General features: G+C 37.3%; 1 protein-coding gene across 7 annotated transcripts in view; it reads left to right on the top strand.

The window, feature by feature from the left end:
• NFIB (nuclear factor I B) overlaps positions 1-18,592 on the top strand; it is a 169,330-nt gene that overhangs the window by 121,733 nt on the left and 29,005 nt on the right. For 4 of the 7 annotated variants that reach the window (XR_014227284.1, XM_082301855.1, XM_082301858.1 and 1 more), the window contains exons 7-9: positions 4,626-4,757; positions 7,089-7,273; positions 17,715-17,880. Coding sequence is in view for 6 of the 7 variants with exons in the window: in XM_082301855.1 (XP_082157981.1) it covers positions 4,626-4,757; positions 7,089-7,273; positions 17,715-17,880 (483 nt within the window). In the remaining variant the exon portion in view is untranslated. The remainder of the gene's footprint in view (positions 1-4,625; positions 4,758-7,088; positions 7,274-17,714; positions 17,881-18,592) is intronic. The other 3 variants (XM_082301856.1, XM_082301859.1, XM_082301860.1) reach the window with 2 other exon arrangements.

Genomic DNA, 18,592 nt, shown 5'->3' with positions numbered 1-18,592 from the left:
GGAAATGTGTGTGCAGATTTCCCAGTTACCTTAGTTTAAATGTCCATGCACTAGATTGTACTTTCCAAAAGCTAATGCATATAATTTTAACAGGAACTGTACTGAGTTGTTTTGCTTTCTGTCAATAAACAGTAGGATAATCAGTAATGCAATGGAGAATTCCAGTAGTCCAGCTTTATAGAGCTAGTCACAAACATCAGCAAAGAGTGTCCTATATTCATTTGTAAAGGGATTTATCTGGGTTTTCCACCCTGCCTCCCTGTATTCCCCCTCCCCCAGTATGCTGGGAGGTATAAGGGCAGGTAGGTAAAACCTTTCTGTCTCTTGTCCAAACCCCTTTCTGCTGAAGTAAAAGAAATCATCAAGGTAAACACAGCCCACAGAATGTGACTGTTGGCAATGGAGGACAGTATCTGCAAGTTCATGTGGATAAGGATGAGAAGAATGACATGTCTGCTCCAACTAAAGGGTTTTTGGCTTTTGTGTTTCAGTTGCATGGAAGTTCTTGTATCACTTTCTTCTCTTATGTATATTAATACTTATAGAACAATGCAAAATAAAAAGTGTAATTCATTGTAAGACTAATGAAAAAAGAAATAATTCAGTTTCTCTTGCAAGTAATTTACTCATTTTGCTGTAGCTTTTCTGAATTTCAGTATTGTTTTTGTGTTTTTCTTGACAGCTTACAATACTGAAAATGACATTGGTAGAAATTCTAGTCTGGTTTCTCTTCCTAGGTTTTTCAATACAAATCTCAAATGATGATACATTGAAATGGCTTATCTGTTGTGAAATGGCATAATAGCACAACAGAGTGTTTGATTAGCCTTGGGCATGGTTCCTGATGGGAAAACAGGTGTCACAGTCTGGTAGACTGGATTGTGTAATATCGGAGGTGTGCCTGTGAAAATAACATTGGCGCTAAGTAGGCTGATTTGAAAATGGGAGGTTATCAAAGCTTCATACACTGAAATATTCTAATGTAGTACAAAATTTTCATATGTAAAATGGTTTTCCACACTTGATGTAGAAGTAAAAGTAAAACTGAGATGAGCTTTTAAAATGTGAAGTAAAACAGATCAGTCTTTTAAACATGAAATGAGCAGCTCTTTCCAAACCTTGACACTGGTCCTAGAGTTCAGAACACTCTCAGTTGCTAAGCAGTATGCATGCAGCTGCATGACCCCGTTGTTTCTCTCAAAAGTGAGTACAAAGGCCTTCACCTCGAGAATTGCTAAACGTCTCAGAAATTCATAGCACAAAATTGACCACAACTTGTTTGTTTCATTTTATTTTGTTGATTTTCATTCTGGAGAAGTTTGATTGCCAGAATTGAATTTTTCATGGAAGTAAATATGTTTTTAGGAGGCCTTGTCTCCTGTCCAAGATAAAACTTACAGTGAAGTGGAATCAGACACCAACACGTCAAGGATTAGGGCAGAGATTTGTAAAAGGGAAGTGCTAGTTGCAAAGACTCATCTCTGTCTGATACAGAACAGGGACTCTAAGCCAGTCTTTCTCCGTTACAAACATCAAGTATGTCAGACACCCAGCTGTTCAGGCACATCTCTCTTTCTCTCCTATTTATTCACATATCCATATAAAAATGTGTCCCCATTCCTTTTCTTCTTTTTGTGGAGAAGATAAATGAATTAAAATGTTTTGATTTTCAGGATTCTCAGTTTCCATCCAGCCCCGGTGCCAAGTCTTTAGGGCAGATATAACTAAGCCTTTTTTCAATAAGTGAGAGGTGGTTGTGGTTTAAAGTCACTCACTTGTCAGTATTCAGTGCTAGGTGCATTATTTAAATGCACAATTGAGAAATACATAATGCTCGTAATGTTAAAGGAAATATGATGGAGCTCATCGTAAAATTGGTGGTGCTGGCTCTGCCTGTGCGAAGTGGCTCTACTCCTTCTTCACATGTACAGGTGTAAAGCAAAACAAATTCTCCTGAGCACACTGGGATTTGTCATGATTTTTTGTCATTATAAAGCTATCCAATATGAATTCAAAATTTTACCTAAGTTTTCACATGTGCTTCACACAAGCACATGTGAAAGTGTACCTGCCAGAGGAGGTGGAAGCAGTGAAGAGTAAGCCTAAACTGGATATGATGTATGTAGTGTTTCCTGCCACCAGAAATAATCCCAAATACCACCTCTGAGAAAGAACAGTTCATTTAAAAGTGTAGCAAGGAAGGAAGGATGACTTATAGCTTAACAGGGGTGCTATGGACTCCATAGTTTTTGTCCTTCACTGTGGTGATATATACCGTAAGTTGAATATGGGTTTATCTTACTTTCTCTGGAGGCAATGCTACACTAGTGAGTTGTAAATAAATATTTACAGATTATTGTTTTCGAGAGTGTACCTTGTAAACAAAGACTTGTGAAACCAAGCAGTACAAAATATATTAACAAGAAGAGCTCAAGAATTAAAAGATTAAAATATATTTAATATTTGTTTATGGATTTTTCTTGCTCTGCTCATAAGCATCTCTCATGAGCAAGAAAGGAAAGATGCTATGCTGTGGTGGTGACCAAGAAAGCAGGTTGGGTGTGCAGAAACAGGCAGGTGGATGTTTAAACTTGCCCTGGGTCACTGTTGGATTCCAGCTGAGTTCTCCTAACAGGGGGCTTCCAAGTGCTGTGCCAAGATGACATTCATCCAGGAACTGCCTGGATGGCAAGCTGCTTCAGACTGAGGAAGAGGGTCTTTGCTTTCATGATGAATTTGCCAAAACTCATGTCTCATTAGTGTTTCTTAAGATTCTTTGGAAGTGAACAACAGTTTAATTAAAGGCTGATGTAAACATGTTTCTGCACTTTCCCTGCAGCATTTTATCACATTAGAATTGATCAAAATTGTTGCCTTGGGCTGTCTTGAACAGCTATACATCTGGAGCACCATTTGTGCAAGCTGCTGATGAACAGGCTACATATGCTATCCTTCACAGCAGCTCTTCTGACTTCCTATGTAGGCAGATTTACCTTGTTGGAAGATGAGATGTTTTAACTATTTTTATTTGCATAAGCCCTTTTTACTTTGATGTGATGCTTTAAAATGTATAACATGCCACTCATTTGGGCGCCTGTGTCCTGTATCTCCAAAGTAATGAGAATACAGGCAATAGCGATTTGGAAGAGCACTGAGAATTTCACATATGAAGAACATTCTTGGCAGGACAGGACACTGTGTCTGATTAATTTTGACCTTTCAATGACTTTGTCCGAGTGCTTTTGGCATCTTTCTCCTTTTCATCTGTATTTAGGATTTTTTTCCAAAAGTCTTACTTTCATTCTCAAAGTAATAAGGATTGGAATCCCTTCCTGAAACTTTAAATCAAATAAATCCTTTTTCAGCAGCATTGTTGAAGATGTGAAATTTTCAGGGTATTCAGGCACTCATCAGCCTCAGTACTCAGGATGAAAATGGAGGGTGAGAATTGCAGGGGGACAGTGGAGTGTCACAGGCAGAGTTTGCTCTGGATCTGGTGCCAGTGCCTGTGCAGGGCTGGACAGCAGGATGGGGCAGAGTAAACAAGTGGACTCTCAGTTTCATGTGTCGTGCTCTAAGTATGCTTTTCATGGTGAAAACACACTCAGGCTATAGCCAGTTCAGAAAGCATTAGTCCAATTTTGTCCCAATAAGACATTCACATTTTGCAGGCCTGTCTTAGCAGAATAGAGTGTGCCAATATTAAAAGGGTCAAAAATCCCTTTAAAAATAACATGGTCCATGTAAGAAAGTCAGCTGCAATGACGGCCTCGTCCAGTAAAGTGCTTAAGAAATGACCTTTGCTTTGAACATGAGTTAGTATCATTGACTTGAAATGGAACTTGAAATGGTTGCAATATTGATGTCTTTCCTATAAAACAATTGTAATTACATTTGAAATACTTTTGTGTGAAGTCCAAAAAATGCTGGTCAATTAATTTAAACGTTCAGAAAAAATCTAGTGTTTTTGCTCTGTGAAATATCAGTAAGCTCGGTAGAAATTGTACATTTGTCCCTACTTCACATAGTGAGCTCTAAAGAAAAGTTTTATTGATAGGGAAACTTGAAGGAAGAAGTGACAAGACCCTTCCTGAGACACAGAAAATATGAGATAGACAAGTTGAAATATCCTTTGTTCTTAGGGAGGTTATGCTTTTTCACTATGGTTTTGGGAAGAGCAAGGGATAGGTTTTGCAGTAATAAAATAATAAATCATAAACCAGCATGTGTATGGCAGTTACCCTACACACCTGAGTGTAGGTGTTCCATTAAAAAAATGCAATAAAAATTAAGTGGCTGTTGAAGGAGCAGATGATTTGGTAATGTTCTGTGGAGGTGAGAAGAATCTAAGGAAGTTTTAAAGACAAATTTCTCCAGTTTGACTTTTCTGGTATGAAAGGAATGTAGTTTCTGTTTTGCAGGACAAGGACCTGTTAGGACATTCTTTTTAATTCTCAAGTTTGAAAGAAGTGATTAAAAATTAGCTTATTCATCATAGGCGAGCTGGATCATCATCCAATATTTGTGCAAGAGCAGTAAAAAGAAATATCTTCAGTCCATAAAATGATGTGTCCTGAGACAGGCTTCTCAGCTAATGTCACTGTTACATTGTTTTTCTATTGTAGATATGTCTTCTCCTACAATGAAGAAACCTGAAAAGCCTTTGTTTAGTCCTACTTCTCCCCAGGATTCTTCATCAAGACTGAGCACTTTTCCCCAACATCATCACCCAGGAATCCCAGGAGTTGCACACAGTGGTGAGGGTTATGGAGGAGGAAATAAAAACCTCCTTGTTCATTTGTTCTGTTCTCCTTTCCTATAATCAGATTGTGATGCATTTTTTCAGACTTAGAGACCTAATCCAATTTATAATACTGGTGAGAATAAAAATGGAAAAGGTCGGGATATCCTTGCAGAAGTGTTCATTTAACTGTTCAGGTAATCTGACTGCTGGAAGTCACTAAACAGGATTTAGGATTAACCAGTGAATAAAATAAACTGAACAACGAATGAAGAAATTGACAGAAGAAAAGTCCTCCCTGTATTTTGTCCTTTCACCTAAATCCCTTTTTTAATTATTGTTGCTATTACTATATTTTATTTGGATACCAGAATCAGCAGGATTATACACAAGAGAAGCCCCCACCATGTTTACCATGAGACACAATGAAATAAGTAGCAGTGCTTCTTTTGAATGCTGAATCTAAAGATGTAGACTGCTCATTAAGTATTTTTCAACACCTGTTTTCTGAAATCATTAGTAAATCCATAGTAAAAGTTCACTTGAAGTGAGGAGGAGATACTGGAATATGACAGAATGCATGTTGTTTTGAGGGTTTATCAGTAATGACAGGGAAATTCCAGCACCAGGGCCTGTTTGGTTTTAGAGTTGAGACTTACCCTGGTCTTTCAGATGAGGACAGAGTCCTCAGAAGCGTCCCCTCAGCATCTCATCAGATCTCCTTATAAACTGCATGTAAAAGTTTTAATTTCTTGAGCAGAACTGACTGTCTAGATGAGTAAAACAGATTTGAAAACTTCTTTTTCACATGCAGTTCTGCTTTGAGGAGTTTCTGTTTTATTTTTCCTCCATGATTTCAAGTGCTTCCCTTTAAATTAATGTGTAAGGACTATTTTCCCCTTAAAGTCCACATATTTTGTATTAAAAAATGGTCTTGGACTCATTCTGGTCTCTATGAGGTTTCCACTAGCAGCAGATACTCAAGCACATCAGAGACGATGAATGAAACGGAAGGGATAGGTTTTTCTTCATTTGTGTTTGTTTTGCAAACGTCTGACATGCCAGAGCAGTAACTACTATTTTAGGTTTAAACTGAGCTTGGTGGGGGTGTTATTAAAATGAACCTGCCACCAAAAAAAAAAAAAAAAAAGATCCTATACTTATGTGTATATCTTTAATTTAGAGTATAGTTTTTAAATACTCATACTAGAGTGACAATCATAACCTAACCTGTGGCTGAACTGTTTACTTGCTGGGAAACCTCATTTTTATCTTTGTAGCCTGATCTATTATGCCAATGAGCAATGCCCAAAAAAGGACTTGTCCTTTAAAAATTAAGCTGAGGAAACCCAGAGATGTGAAATTTGGTCCAGAAGAGCAGTGCTGGTGTGCTCATGCTGATACTGTAGACAACTGTTGGAACAGTTTATAAAAGACCTTGCTTTACAGACTTGATTTTGTATTTTTCCACTAATGAAAATGGAAACTCCTTGTCTCCTCTCCATTTCCATTGAACTAAGAACCTCTTTTTTTAATACACCAAGAATGTGCTCTCTAGCTGTGTAGTAAGGATGGAAAGTGTCTTCTTGTGCAGTGTGATAGAAGAAAGCTCTACACTTCCAGACTGACAGCTGCTGGGCAGCAGAAAGACAAGCTGTACCTTCCTTGCACTGTGAAAACAATGTCAGTTGTTTAGATATTGCACACAGTCTTTAGATAGAGAAGTGTATGTTTGCAGGGAAATAAAAGAGAGTGAAAAGGATAAAAATGGGTAGGGTAGATATTTTTATTGGATGGATTGGTTTCTCAGGCCCTGAAGTTGAATGTTCATTATCATTTTCATAAAGGTCAGCAAATATTTGCAGCAATATTGGTGAGCAGATATTGCCCTGTCCCCAGATGAGGCAGGAAGAGTGCAATGGAGTGAGGAATCCCTGTTTCTTGGGGCTTAGTGATTTTCCTCAGTCTTTGAGTGCTGTAAATAAAAGTGGGGGCTTTATTAGATTTGTGTTTTTTGGGCTCCAGATGGGAAAATTGTATAATTGGAATATCTTTTATGCTGGAGAATGACTCCTGTTAAAAAAAAAAAAGAAAAAAACTATAATGGCATTACCCACAAAACCAAAACAAGATAAAATATTTATGATTTTGAAAAAGTTGCTCTTTCCATTTCCTGGGATAATCTGAGGGCAGGACCTGTAAATTTTTCTGTAAAAATGCCATAATGCAGGAGTGCAATCCGTTGATTTATAACTGACTTTTTATTTTTCTTGCTGTAACACAGAGGTGAAGAATTTTAGAAGAAACAAGATGTAAAGTAATTTTAATTTTATTTTATCTTCTCCAGTCATCTCAACTAGAACTCCACCTCCACCTTCACCATTGCCATTTCCAGCACAAGCTATTCTCCCTCCTGCCCCATCTAGCTACTTCTCTCATCCAACGATCAGATATCCTCCCCACCTGAATCCTCAGGATACTCTGAAGAATTACGTACCTTCTTACGACCCGTCCAGCCCGCAGACTAGCCAGGTACTGTAAAATTATGTGACCCCTCCAAAACAAGTCCTGTGAGGAATGTGTGTCTTCTAGAGCATCTAGACTGGTACCTCGCCAGTTCTGGTCTTAGAGAAATGTGGGAGCTGCAATATATGTGATACAACTTATCCTGTTCATCATGGTTGAATAAAGGGTACAGGTTAATCATATTTACTTGCTTTTCCTCTGTCAAGCATAAGAAAAATACTTTACTGAATGACCTGGCAACAGCAAGAGGGCAGGTCCTGGTCCTGCACTCCTCCTGCAGGTTGGGCCACCAGAGGCAAAGCTCCCACTGCAGGATGCAGGAAGAAGTGTGTACATACATACATATGTCCATACATGGACATACAGGTATATTTATAGACTGGCAATGAAAATAAACTCTGGCAAGCTAGTACTTGCCCTGTTCCATAGGCACTGATATTTCTTTGCATAGTGAGCACAGCACAGCCATACAAATTCTTTTTTTCTTCCTTTTGTAGAGAACATCCTGTAGCAGATGCGTTCCTGGCATCTGCACCAGTTCAAAGTTGTGTCTGATATTGGAAATTAGCATGTTTTTCATTAGTGAAGTAATTTGTGAAGGACTGTGTGCAGAACTGCTTTCCATGATAGCATCAGCACACAGCATTACCGTGTGATCTGCACTACAGGATAAACTGCAGTTGAGACTTGGTCTGTCAATATCTGGAATATGTCCAGTGTCAGTGTAATGTAATCTTTGCTGCTCAGGCTGTTATTTTTTTGATGCCTTGTCTGAAAGGCTCTTGTGGAGCCCTGGTGCTTCTGTTTTAGCATGTTTTTTTGTAAGAGCCTTGGGTATGTAAACTGAAGAGGCAGTGGTCAGGTTTTTCTTCTCCTAAGAGTTAGGTTCCTTTGGAAGGACTTCCTTAACAGGGATGAAGGGGTTGCTATGACAGCATTTTGTTTTGGGCTTCGTTTGTTTTCTTTTTTTTCACTCATAATGACAGGCCTTGCAGCATTCATTTTGGACACAGCAGCAAAGGAACTTGAGACTGAATCAAACTTTCTCTGTTGAATAACAGATACGTTACCCTTTGGACTGTGCAGAAGGTCATCATGGCTATTGTCCCCATGGGCTAAATCCCTGGTCCAGCTTCATGACTTCTCTGTATTTAATTAAGAAAAAAAAGGAAAAAAAGTGGTTCCATAAAATAAAAATTTTCTTTGAAGAGACAAATCCTAGCTATGTGGGTTTTGTTCGTTACAGTATTACTGAAAATTAAACCAAAAAGTGAACATGGAGTGTGTTGACTTTAGAATACAAATTGCTATCTGCACATGGATTAAAAGTCTTTCAATCCTGTATAGCATTTTTTCTGAGACTCAGCTGGGAATGTTGCATGCAGGACCTGATTTTAATTTGTGTAAAATTTCCATGAATAACAAAGTCTAATTAAGACACCCATTAAAAGTCCTTAGCGTTAATTCAGAGCGGAAAATCTCAGAGTTCTGTTGGATTTTTTTTTTTTTAAACTGATGTCTTAATTAGGCACTATTAAGGGAAAAATTATGCAAATTAAATCAGGCCCTTACTGTTATGCATTTCTTTAATTATTCAGTGCTTGTTTTACGTACATTTTGATTTCTTATATATGTTAAAGAGCAGATTAGGTGATAATCTCTCTGGATTGTTCCACGTTCTGCTTTGGATCAGTACTGAAAAAAACTACAGCATCTAAATGAAGTATCTGACTTTCTTTCAGTTGAAAAATGTGCTGTCTTACGATTTTAACATTGGGGAGTATATTCACTGAGCAGGAGCTATGCTTTCAACTTTTTGCCCAACTCTTTTCCCTTACCTCTGGTTGAAGAAATAATCTTTTGACCTTAAAAGATAAAATTTTACTCTGCTGATTTTTTTCAGCATAGTAGCAAACTGAGAACACTTCATATTCTTGTATATTTAATAGGGAATAACAGACTTAACTAGCCTAAATTTACTACTTTCATCACTTTTCATAACCTTTTTATTAGGGTAATTTTTAAAAATTTCATTTGACATTTGATTTAGCTCCTGACAAGAAGGGATGGGGTAAATAACACCAAATATGCAATTTCAGTCATCTGCATCAGCTATTCACCATAATTTATTATCATTAATCACTATTATTAGTGGAATCTTTTAAAAATTTAATTCTTTAATGTTCTTCCCTGAGATTTGCTGTAAGTTGGAGTAGTTTCATGCCTAGTCAAAATATCTCTGAATAGAATAGTTAAAAGTTTGGCTGTGTAAAGTAAAACAGCAGGATTAATTTTTTGCTTAGGAAAAGAAGAAGCAACTGTCTGTGAAGTTTCAGTGACAAAAGGGAATTGTTCTGATACAATGGCATGCTTTGAGCCAAACCAGTTTTTCTTTCCTAAATAAAACATGAATTTTTATTCAAACAAATTTAATTATTATAAAATGCAAAACTGCATCTGTAGAAATAGCACATCAAATTTAATTATACTTTCCCACCTCAAAACATACTCATTTGGATTTCTAAAGGAGAACTATGATGATAGTTTTAATTTAGCTGTAGAAAGGATGGATACCCTGACAGCATTTACCTAAAATGAACTGTTCCTCCTCAACATCTTTCAGTAATACGCTAATTTAGATTGTTACGACAAGCAACTGAGATGCCTTGTTCTCCCCACAGCAATTTTGAGATTAATTACATTACTGCTGCACTGATTATAGTGAGACAGTCATGCTATTCAATGGAATACTTCAAGTAAAATTAGTTCAAGGATATAGAGCTCTCATAGGTTTCCATGATGGGAAGCACTGGGCAATTTTCTTGACGTAATGTTAAATAGTCCAAATTATGTGTGATGAACAGTCAGGAAGTTCAAGCAGGCCCTTTGGCTGCAGAGAAAAATGGTTCAACAATGGGTGATCCTAAACAAAAGAGAGCTTTTCATGAATATCTGCTTTTTATCCCCTGCTCAATATGGAGAATAAACAAACAAATGTACTGAACAGAAATGGACCTTGTTAGATATAGAGCTGGACTTGCCTCAAGCTAGTAGTCTGATGAGTTCCCAGGGTTTTGAGAACGGCTGCACTTTCCACTGATTTAGAATTTCAGTTGAGCCCTTTTCACTATACTTATTTCAGTGCTTTTCCTCTTAGCTATGTACTCACGTTACTGGTTGAGATTGTGTGTGTGAGTATGTATCTGTATTATGATGGGGTGCAGATATCTCCGTTGATACTGATTATTTAATGCAAGTTTCAGCAAAAAGTAATTGATTGAATGTGTCTAACCCACCTATGGTGTTCATCCACCTAGAGTGTTTTGAGATTTTCAAAGCTACCACAAATTTCCAGCATGTATTTCCTTTTTGAATGATTCCAGATGGGTGCATCCTTTAATCCTAGAAAATATTACCTCCTTTGTGTCTGTGTACACAAGTACACACACACACACACACACACATATGCACACATATGAAATGTGTTATTACTCAGAACTGTATGAATCATATACAGTATCAAAATAAGACTTTCAGTGAGCCTGAACAAATCATCAAGCACAACATCACTGGTGTGGCTGAAATCAAAACCAAAATCTCCAAACTTAATTCACCTTTGAGTTAAATGGAATAATTTCCTGGTCAAGGTGTGGTGAATCACAGAAAAAGTATCAGCAAGTGTGATGAAGGAAATGGTAGTAAAGCAAACAAAACAGTTGAGGTGAATCCTGCTGATGAACATCCTGGTATCAGTGACATTTTTTTTTTCTGACTGAACCAAGCAAACAGAAGTAGACAATCTTCCAAGCTCTTTGACTATACTGTTTACCTGTAACCTTAGCTCAAATGTTGTGATATTTTTGATGATATATGAAGTTTTCATAATATGGTAAAACTAACTAAACCTGATGGGAGTTAAGTATTGGACTGTTTTCTTCTTGCAAGCAATGGCTCACGTGTTATATACTACAGGCTGAGTGAACTGCTCCATATTTGCAGCATATTTAACTGCATATTTGACTAAAATTCCTGGATCTGATAAAACATAATTTATTGCAGTGTGGGCTAGCTTGTAGCTTTATCTTTTTGTTGGTTTTATCTTTGCCTGAAGACAGAAATATCTGAGGTGCTTGAGAATAGCTGTTTCTGGAAGCTGATGAGGCCACTTATTTTCTTCCTGTAATTGATTGGGATATTGATCCTTTTGTTCAATGAAAGGCACATTCTTCAGGAATACCAGGAAGACTCTTTGTCTTACATTCTTCAATACCATAACTACAATCATTTAGTGTTGAGGAGGGAATCTTGTGAGGCTCTCTTTGGGCCTGTCAAAGTGTTTCCTGTTGGTTCTTGGGAAAGTACTAGCAGAATAAGCCAAAAAAAGCAAAATTGTGTGCATATGGTTTCTTTGGTATAGCTAGCACCTCTTTTTATTTGTTGACATTTAATAGTTTTCAGTTTCTTGGGCAAGTCCTTCCTTGTAATTTTTAAGAAATTACTGAAGATTAAATAAGGCAATGTGCAGTTTTTGGTTGTGATTGGGAGGCAAAGAATGAGAGAGTCCTAGCTTAAAACTATCTACTGACAAGGTGTTTTAAGATTTAACTGCAGTTGTAAATTATTATTTTCTATCTAGTCTGCTCTAAATGCATAAGTCTCCAGAGTGCATGAAATGCTATGTAACATGAAGATATCTTTTGAGCATTTACCAACAAAGAGAATTCCTTTCCCATGCTTCTGTCACACAAACTTACCCTGTAGTTAAGGCAAATATACAAGAAAAGCTGGGTTTTTCCTTTTGCTCGACCTGTTGACAAATAACTGGTATTGTGAGCTCACAGGTAAAGTTGTGATTCAGGCTGTAGGATTCTTGACTCTCTTATTATATCCATGTCTGAACGTGTATTGCTGAAACTGCAGTTGCCTCAATTTCAGCAGCATTAGATCAAGAGGAAAATTCATACATCAGTTCATCAAATGAATGAAGGTCTTTCTAGATTGAAGCCAACACCTTGATTTCTCATAGAGAATAGTACAGAAGAGATGTTGTCAGCCAAGAGGGGGAAACAGCATGTATTTTTCTAAAACTAATGTTTCAAACAGACAGGTAGCTGTGTGCCATACCACATGAAGCTTTGGTCTGGCATTTCAGAGTGAGGTCTGTATAAGTTGTGCTGTCACAATGAGTTACTCTGATTCTTAATATGGAAACTAGGGAGATTCATTGCTGTGAAAAGTGGTAAGGGACACTAAAAGAGGCTGAAGTGCATTTCTGTTGCTGCCATAATGTCCAATAGCAGAGAGGGAACCTGTGTAGCCTTGCTTTGTGTGAAGCAAATGCTTTATGGCACCCACCAGGTTCAAACTGCCCTACAGTATTTTCTACAGTCTCACTGGTGGTCCTCTAGTAATGCCATTCCCTTATGTTTAGCAAAATCTCAAAAACATCATTATTAGTCAGACATATCCTCAATAAATTAAATATGTGTTAAAATAAATAAATATGTGTTTCACACATTTCATGAAACTGCCTGCTGTACCATTGAGCTGTGTCTGGTGGGAGAATAATATAGCCATTCTATTTTTACAGATGATGGAGCAATAGGGTGCTCTAGACTAAAAGGAGAGGGGGAAAGTTAGAAAAATGAAAGATATTTCTGATACCTTTCAGTTTTAGTTTTTCTAAAATATTCATCACTCTCTGTGGGCACCACAAGCACAATGACGTGGGCTCAAAGACAGAACCTATCAGCTATGATCTCCAGGTTCACAGACGTGTCTAATAGACAATTTTTAATGTAAGGTATTTGTTATGGGAGCAGGGGACCAAAATATCCAGAACTGGATCTCCTATAATTTCGTCAACAAAATTAATTCAATCAACCTTCTCAAAACTACATTGCCGTAGGGTTTTACAGTGATATTGTTCACCATAGTATTGGAACTGGAATTGTTGAGAGGATGGGTAACAGTGTTTCCAAATGCACGGAATCCAGTTTGACTAAACTGCATTCATTGGTTGATCACCTGGCTATGATATGGTAACACTGTGAAACACAGAATTTCTATTAAAAACCTGTGTTTGAAGATGCAAATATATTATTCTCCAAGTGTAGTGGCTAGCTGCAGTAACATGATTTTTTGTTAATCCATGAAACTTCTTTCTGAAACACCTAACAGAGTATCATATGCCACTATATCTAGGACATGCACAGATTAATATTATTTCTGGCCTTTTAAAATTATTTGTTTGAAGATGATTTATACTTAAGATTCCAAAGAAAACTGGATTTATTTTATTTGGAATTCAGAAGTACAATTACTATTATTTTGTAAGGAAAAAATAAAGTTCGTATGTGAACGTCAAATATATTTGACAATTTAAGCAATAAATAATTGACGTGAATTTTTTAATAGATGTGTCAAACTGCTGTTATGTTTGGATAGCTCATCTATGGATGTTAGTAGTTTCTATTTCATTATAGCATCGGGAATATTTTTGTAACACTAAAGGTAGTGAACTATATGACAAAACTCTGTCCTGAATTGTAATTGACTAAGGTTAAATATGCTGATATTTGGGCAGAAGTCTGAAAGGAGGTTGTTTAATAACTGATTATAAATATGTTAGAAAATCCTATCAGGGAAAAGAGGTGCAGTGAATCCTGACTTTAAGAAAGTCCATATTCCTATCTGTTACAGGTTTTTGTTCAGACTTCAGACCTGAGGATTAAGATAAAGTGTGCACAGTGCACACCGTCAGATAACAACAGCCTGACATTCTGAGTTATGTTACAGCTGTGACAGCAAATACAACTTGTCTTTGGCTTTGGGCACATAAATGAATTAAACTGTGGCAGTTCAAGATGGTGTGGAATTAAAAAAGCTGAAAATTGTAACATCTGAAAATCAAATTAGCGTCCAATCCAACAGTAGAAAAATGTATACCTGCATAAATAAGGGCTAAATTTCTTAGACCTTTGTTGTGTTTGCTTCTTTTCCTCACAATTTTTCCAATGCACAGCTTGTTTATCTAGCACAGCTACCTCTATGGCATTTGCTTGAGGTTTGTGCCTCAGGCATGACCTTTGTGAACCCATCACACAGACATATTGATGCCCTATTTGGTGGTAACAGCTGATTCTTTGCCTGCAATGCACTTGTCTGTAAGAATCTCTTCTGGGAAGCTGGAACTAGAATGTAGAACTTGTTTTGTATAAGGACAAAATTAATTTGTGTTAAAGATGTACTGTAAGAATTTGCACTTGTAATTCAAGTGGATACAGTCCAAATAAATACGCAGTTTCCATGCTAAAACATTGTTTGATAGAACTGTAAAAAGGAGAATGGGTCACAGAAGTTCTTTCTAGCTGCCAGTTTTCAATAAGGCTATGAAGGGTGTGTTTCTGATCAGAAGGTTTCCCTTTTAGAACTGAAAACTTAAAGCATCTCAGAGGATTTGGGACATTCAAGAGAGCCAAGGTTCATGAGCTTGTACTGCTATCAATTGCTGCTGTCTAGACTTTTATTTCAGAAGCTTTTAGTTTTGTGCTTCCAAAGATAACCATAGAAGTGTGAATTGAATATAAACTGGTGCAGCACTATCTACATCAATCTGAAGATATTCTGAAGCAATAACTCTGAGACAATTATGATGTGTTTTTTAGGATTATTATTATCTTAAGCTGCAAACTAACTGTGATAACTTAAATACCAGTTTGGTTAACTGCTTCACTGCTGTTCACTGCATGGAAGAAAAACAAATATGGATGTTTTGTGAAGGCTTCTTATAACAGACATTCCTCCAATAGAATTTTGGAGAGTATGAGAGTGCTATTCATAAACTCTGTTTTCAAAAGTAACACACTTAATGAAAAATGCTGAAGTTTAAAGAAAAATTCAAGTGTACCATTTCCCATGACAACCCTTGTCAAAAGGAGGACCTTGATTTATACTTCAAAGACAGCTAGGATTGTTGAAGAAGAATTGTATTTGTAAACATCACACCAGGTATGTGCTTACCTACAAATGGATTGCAATTGCATTTGAAATCTAATGTGCAGCGTGTGAAATCTTGGAACCATAAGAATTAGACTTACTGAAGTAACAAGTTTACATTGTTTTTACTTCAGAGGTTTCTTTTCTGTGTCTAGCAGACCTCAGTGTCATTGCAGTGTGTCTGCACCCAGTTTTACATGTGAGACAGATACAGAACCTCCATTTAGGAGGAAATTTGGGGCATAAAATAAAAGAAATGCAGGCACTTGGTGTGGCACAAAACTGCATCTACTGAAATCACTGGTAAATTCCCTATGGGTGTCAACAAGGACAGGATTTCACCCTCTATTTGGATGGAGCGGGGTGATGTACTGCTATGCTGTTATGTGTCTCACAGGGAAGAACTTGGTTTACAACAGAATGGGGTATAAGCATAATTTTTGTCTTATAACTGAACAAGGAGTGGGTTTGCTCATTTGGACCATATTTACAAGGGCAAAACTGGGGTCCACATGAGCCACTGGATTCCTGTTGGCTGGGATCACTGCAGTACACAATATAAGGTGATACATTGCTGTAAATCATCATGGTCTCCTGTGACATTCTAATTTATTTTAATTTATTCTAATTTATTCTAGTCTGTCTTTGGAGACAACTGCTTTTGTAAGGTGATTATACTGTCTGTTTAAATCCATATCTTCTGTCTTAGTTTAAATAGAAGTTTATCATTTTGGTAATAGACTCTCAGTTACTCTTGTGATGTTAGCACACCACATAAGATAAGGCTCCTAAGGTAGCCTTGTGGTTGCAGGTCAGCAATTCCGCCTACAAGCTACCACATGCAACTGAGAGGTGGTATTCCCTTCAGCAGGCTGTGTGGACAGCTGGGCTGCCAGGACAGGAGAAGGGTCTTGCCTCTGCAGCAGTCTCCCTAGAAGCATAGTGAAGATCCAGTCCAACTTAGTGAGCACATCTTACTGACAAGAGTTGTGTCTAGGGAGTGACTTTTTCTCATTAAGAGGGGTTTGCCACTCATAATTAGTGTACATTTTTACTGTTATTTTTCATTGTAAGGCTTTTAGAAAGGGGAAATAGTCAGCTAACTGCTCAATGTTCCTACGGACACCAGACCGGTTTCCATTTGCACTTATATCTTCTAGTGTTTTCTGCTAGATTAGTTTTAGATGTCCTAAACAAGACTCTCCCCTGGGTGCATTTGCAAAGTCTAGTAGATCCTACAGCCAGGAAGTTTCTTGTGCTATTAATTTTAAATTTCCTCCTTCTCGATTTCATTCCATTACCCGAAGTATGTATTTCCTGTATTTTCCAAATAATTCCTTCCTCTTCTTTGTGTTTATACTTCTCACGTACTTGCAGTAATTGTCTCAGTCCAGTTATTATTTTATTACCATAGTCATGCTTGCCTCTTTTAACCTTTCATTGAATCAGTTGAATTGCATCCTTTATCAGTCCATGTCTTTATCCTAACTTGACAAGATCCTTCTGATTACAAGATTCCCAGTATTTCATGTTTGTATGGCTCTTTTAAAATACTTGTGACTCATAGAGCACACAATCAGTTTAAGACAGAAGTTATCAGCCACTGTTGTAAAAACTATTTACTACATGCTAGTTTTTATTGCAAGTTATTTACTGTTGGAGTATTTGCAGTCATGGAGAATGTCTAAGGTGTGTTTAAGCACTGGATAAACCTATATTTACCAGTCAGCTTTGCCATATTCAGATGTGCCTATATGTAGGAATATTATATTACCTTGATGACCTGTACCTGGCATAAGGTCATTTGCAGACTGCCTCTTGCATCTATGAAAGAAGTGTCATTACTTATTACACTCTAGACTTGCAAAGTTCCTGTTATTAAACACTTCTGTGTTTTTAGTAGGTGGCTTTTAGCCAGATGTTATGATGCATATGTTATAGTGCATCGTATCCAAGCCTTCTACCCTACTCCCAAGCATGTAAGTCATTAGTTAGCCTTCCAGTGTGAGTAATCTCTGTGGACAACTGTGGTCAAGTCTTGGTTACCCTCCAAGCCAGAGTGGTATGGCATGTGAAAACAGAGGTTTTACATCAGTCATTTGCTCTTAATACTTCATACATTAGGGCCTATGCCTGGTCAGTTTACTCCTGCTGTCATGGGATTTTGGTTCAGAGACACAACATGAACAGCAAATATATTTTGAAACAATCTGATGCATGTGCTTCCAGGGAGGAAGAATGCTTACCAAAATGTACTACTAACTAAGCAGGTACTACCTATCTGAGAAGGGACCTGCCTTCACATGGAAATTCGTAGCCTATTTAGAACAGCACATTACAAAACACAGGTGCGATGATGATGGGTAATTCTGGAAAACTCTAAGATAGGTAGGTTCCTTAAACACAATGTGTATGTTTCACAAGGCATTCTTTTGGTTTTGTTTTGTAGCCTAACAGCAGTGGTCAAGTAGTAGGGAAAGTGCCTGGCCATTTTACTCCAGTTTTGGCACCCTCTCCCCATCACAGTGCGGTGCGACCTGTGACCCTGACCATGACAGATACTAAACCCATCACTACATCCACTGAAGGTGAGGCATCTTCACCTACAGCAACCAGTAAGTATTTCTTTAGGAAACAAAAAATGTCCATCAAAGATTTGGTATGATTTCAAATTGAGGCCAGAAAAAGGCGCCTTTTCCTACTATTTGACCAAGTGGGTGCTCATCATTTTACATGGAGAGCAAACATGATCTGACTGCAAAGCTTTTCCTCCCAGAATTTCCACCAATGGATCATGTTACATGAACCAAAGTCTGTGACATGACAACCAAAACAAAAGGGAAAAGCCTGCATATTTGACCACTATTCAAGGAAAAGAAAATATATTTTTTCGTCTGAGGTGGACATTGTTAAGACATTGAGAAGCACACCCAGGCAGTAAGGTTTTACAATGACCCAGATGAATTCCAAACAGGGACTGGATAATTTGCTCCTCAATGAACTTTCCTACAGAAATCAAACCTTGTTACAATGCATACTGAATCCGAGCTATGATAATTGCATGTTAATTTAGGTTGTGTCATTTTTAGCAAAAACAACTGTTGTGGCAGAAGAAAATTTTAATTCCTTGTAATTGCTACCAGGGATGGTAGATCCACTGTTTATGTTTGTCTGGTTTTTTAAAAGAGAAAATAACAAACTCAAAATTCAATGTTTTAAGTTCTTTGCTACATATAGGATCATGTTATTTATCCTATTTTCTTCAATGGAATTGCAGTTTTAGAAATAAGGAAAAATATCTAGACTAATTTCTTCCCTTCCAGGTAT

Source organism: Coloeus monedula (genome assembly GCF_965178545.1).
Source record: "Coloeus monedula genome assembly, chromosome: Z".
Classification (NCBI taxonomy): Eukaryota; Metazoa; Chordata; class Aves; order Passeriformes; family Corvidae; genus Coloeus; species Coloeus monedula.
The sequence above is the reverse complement of the archived record's forward strand: the minus strand, read 5'-3'. Positions and strand labels throughout refer to the sequence as shown.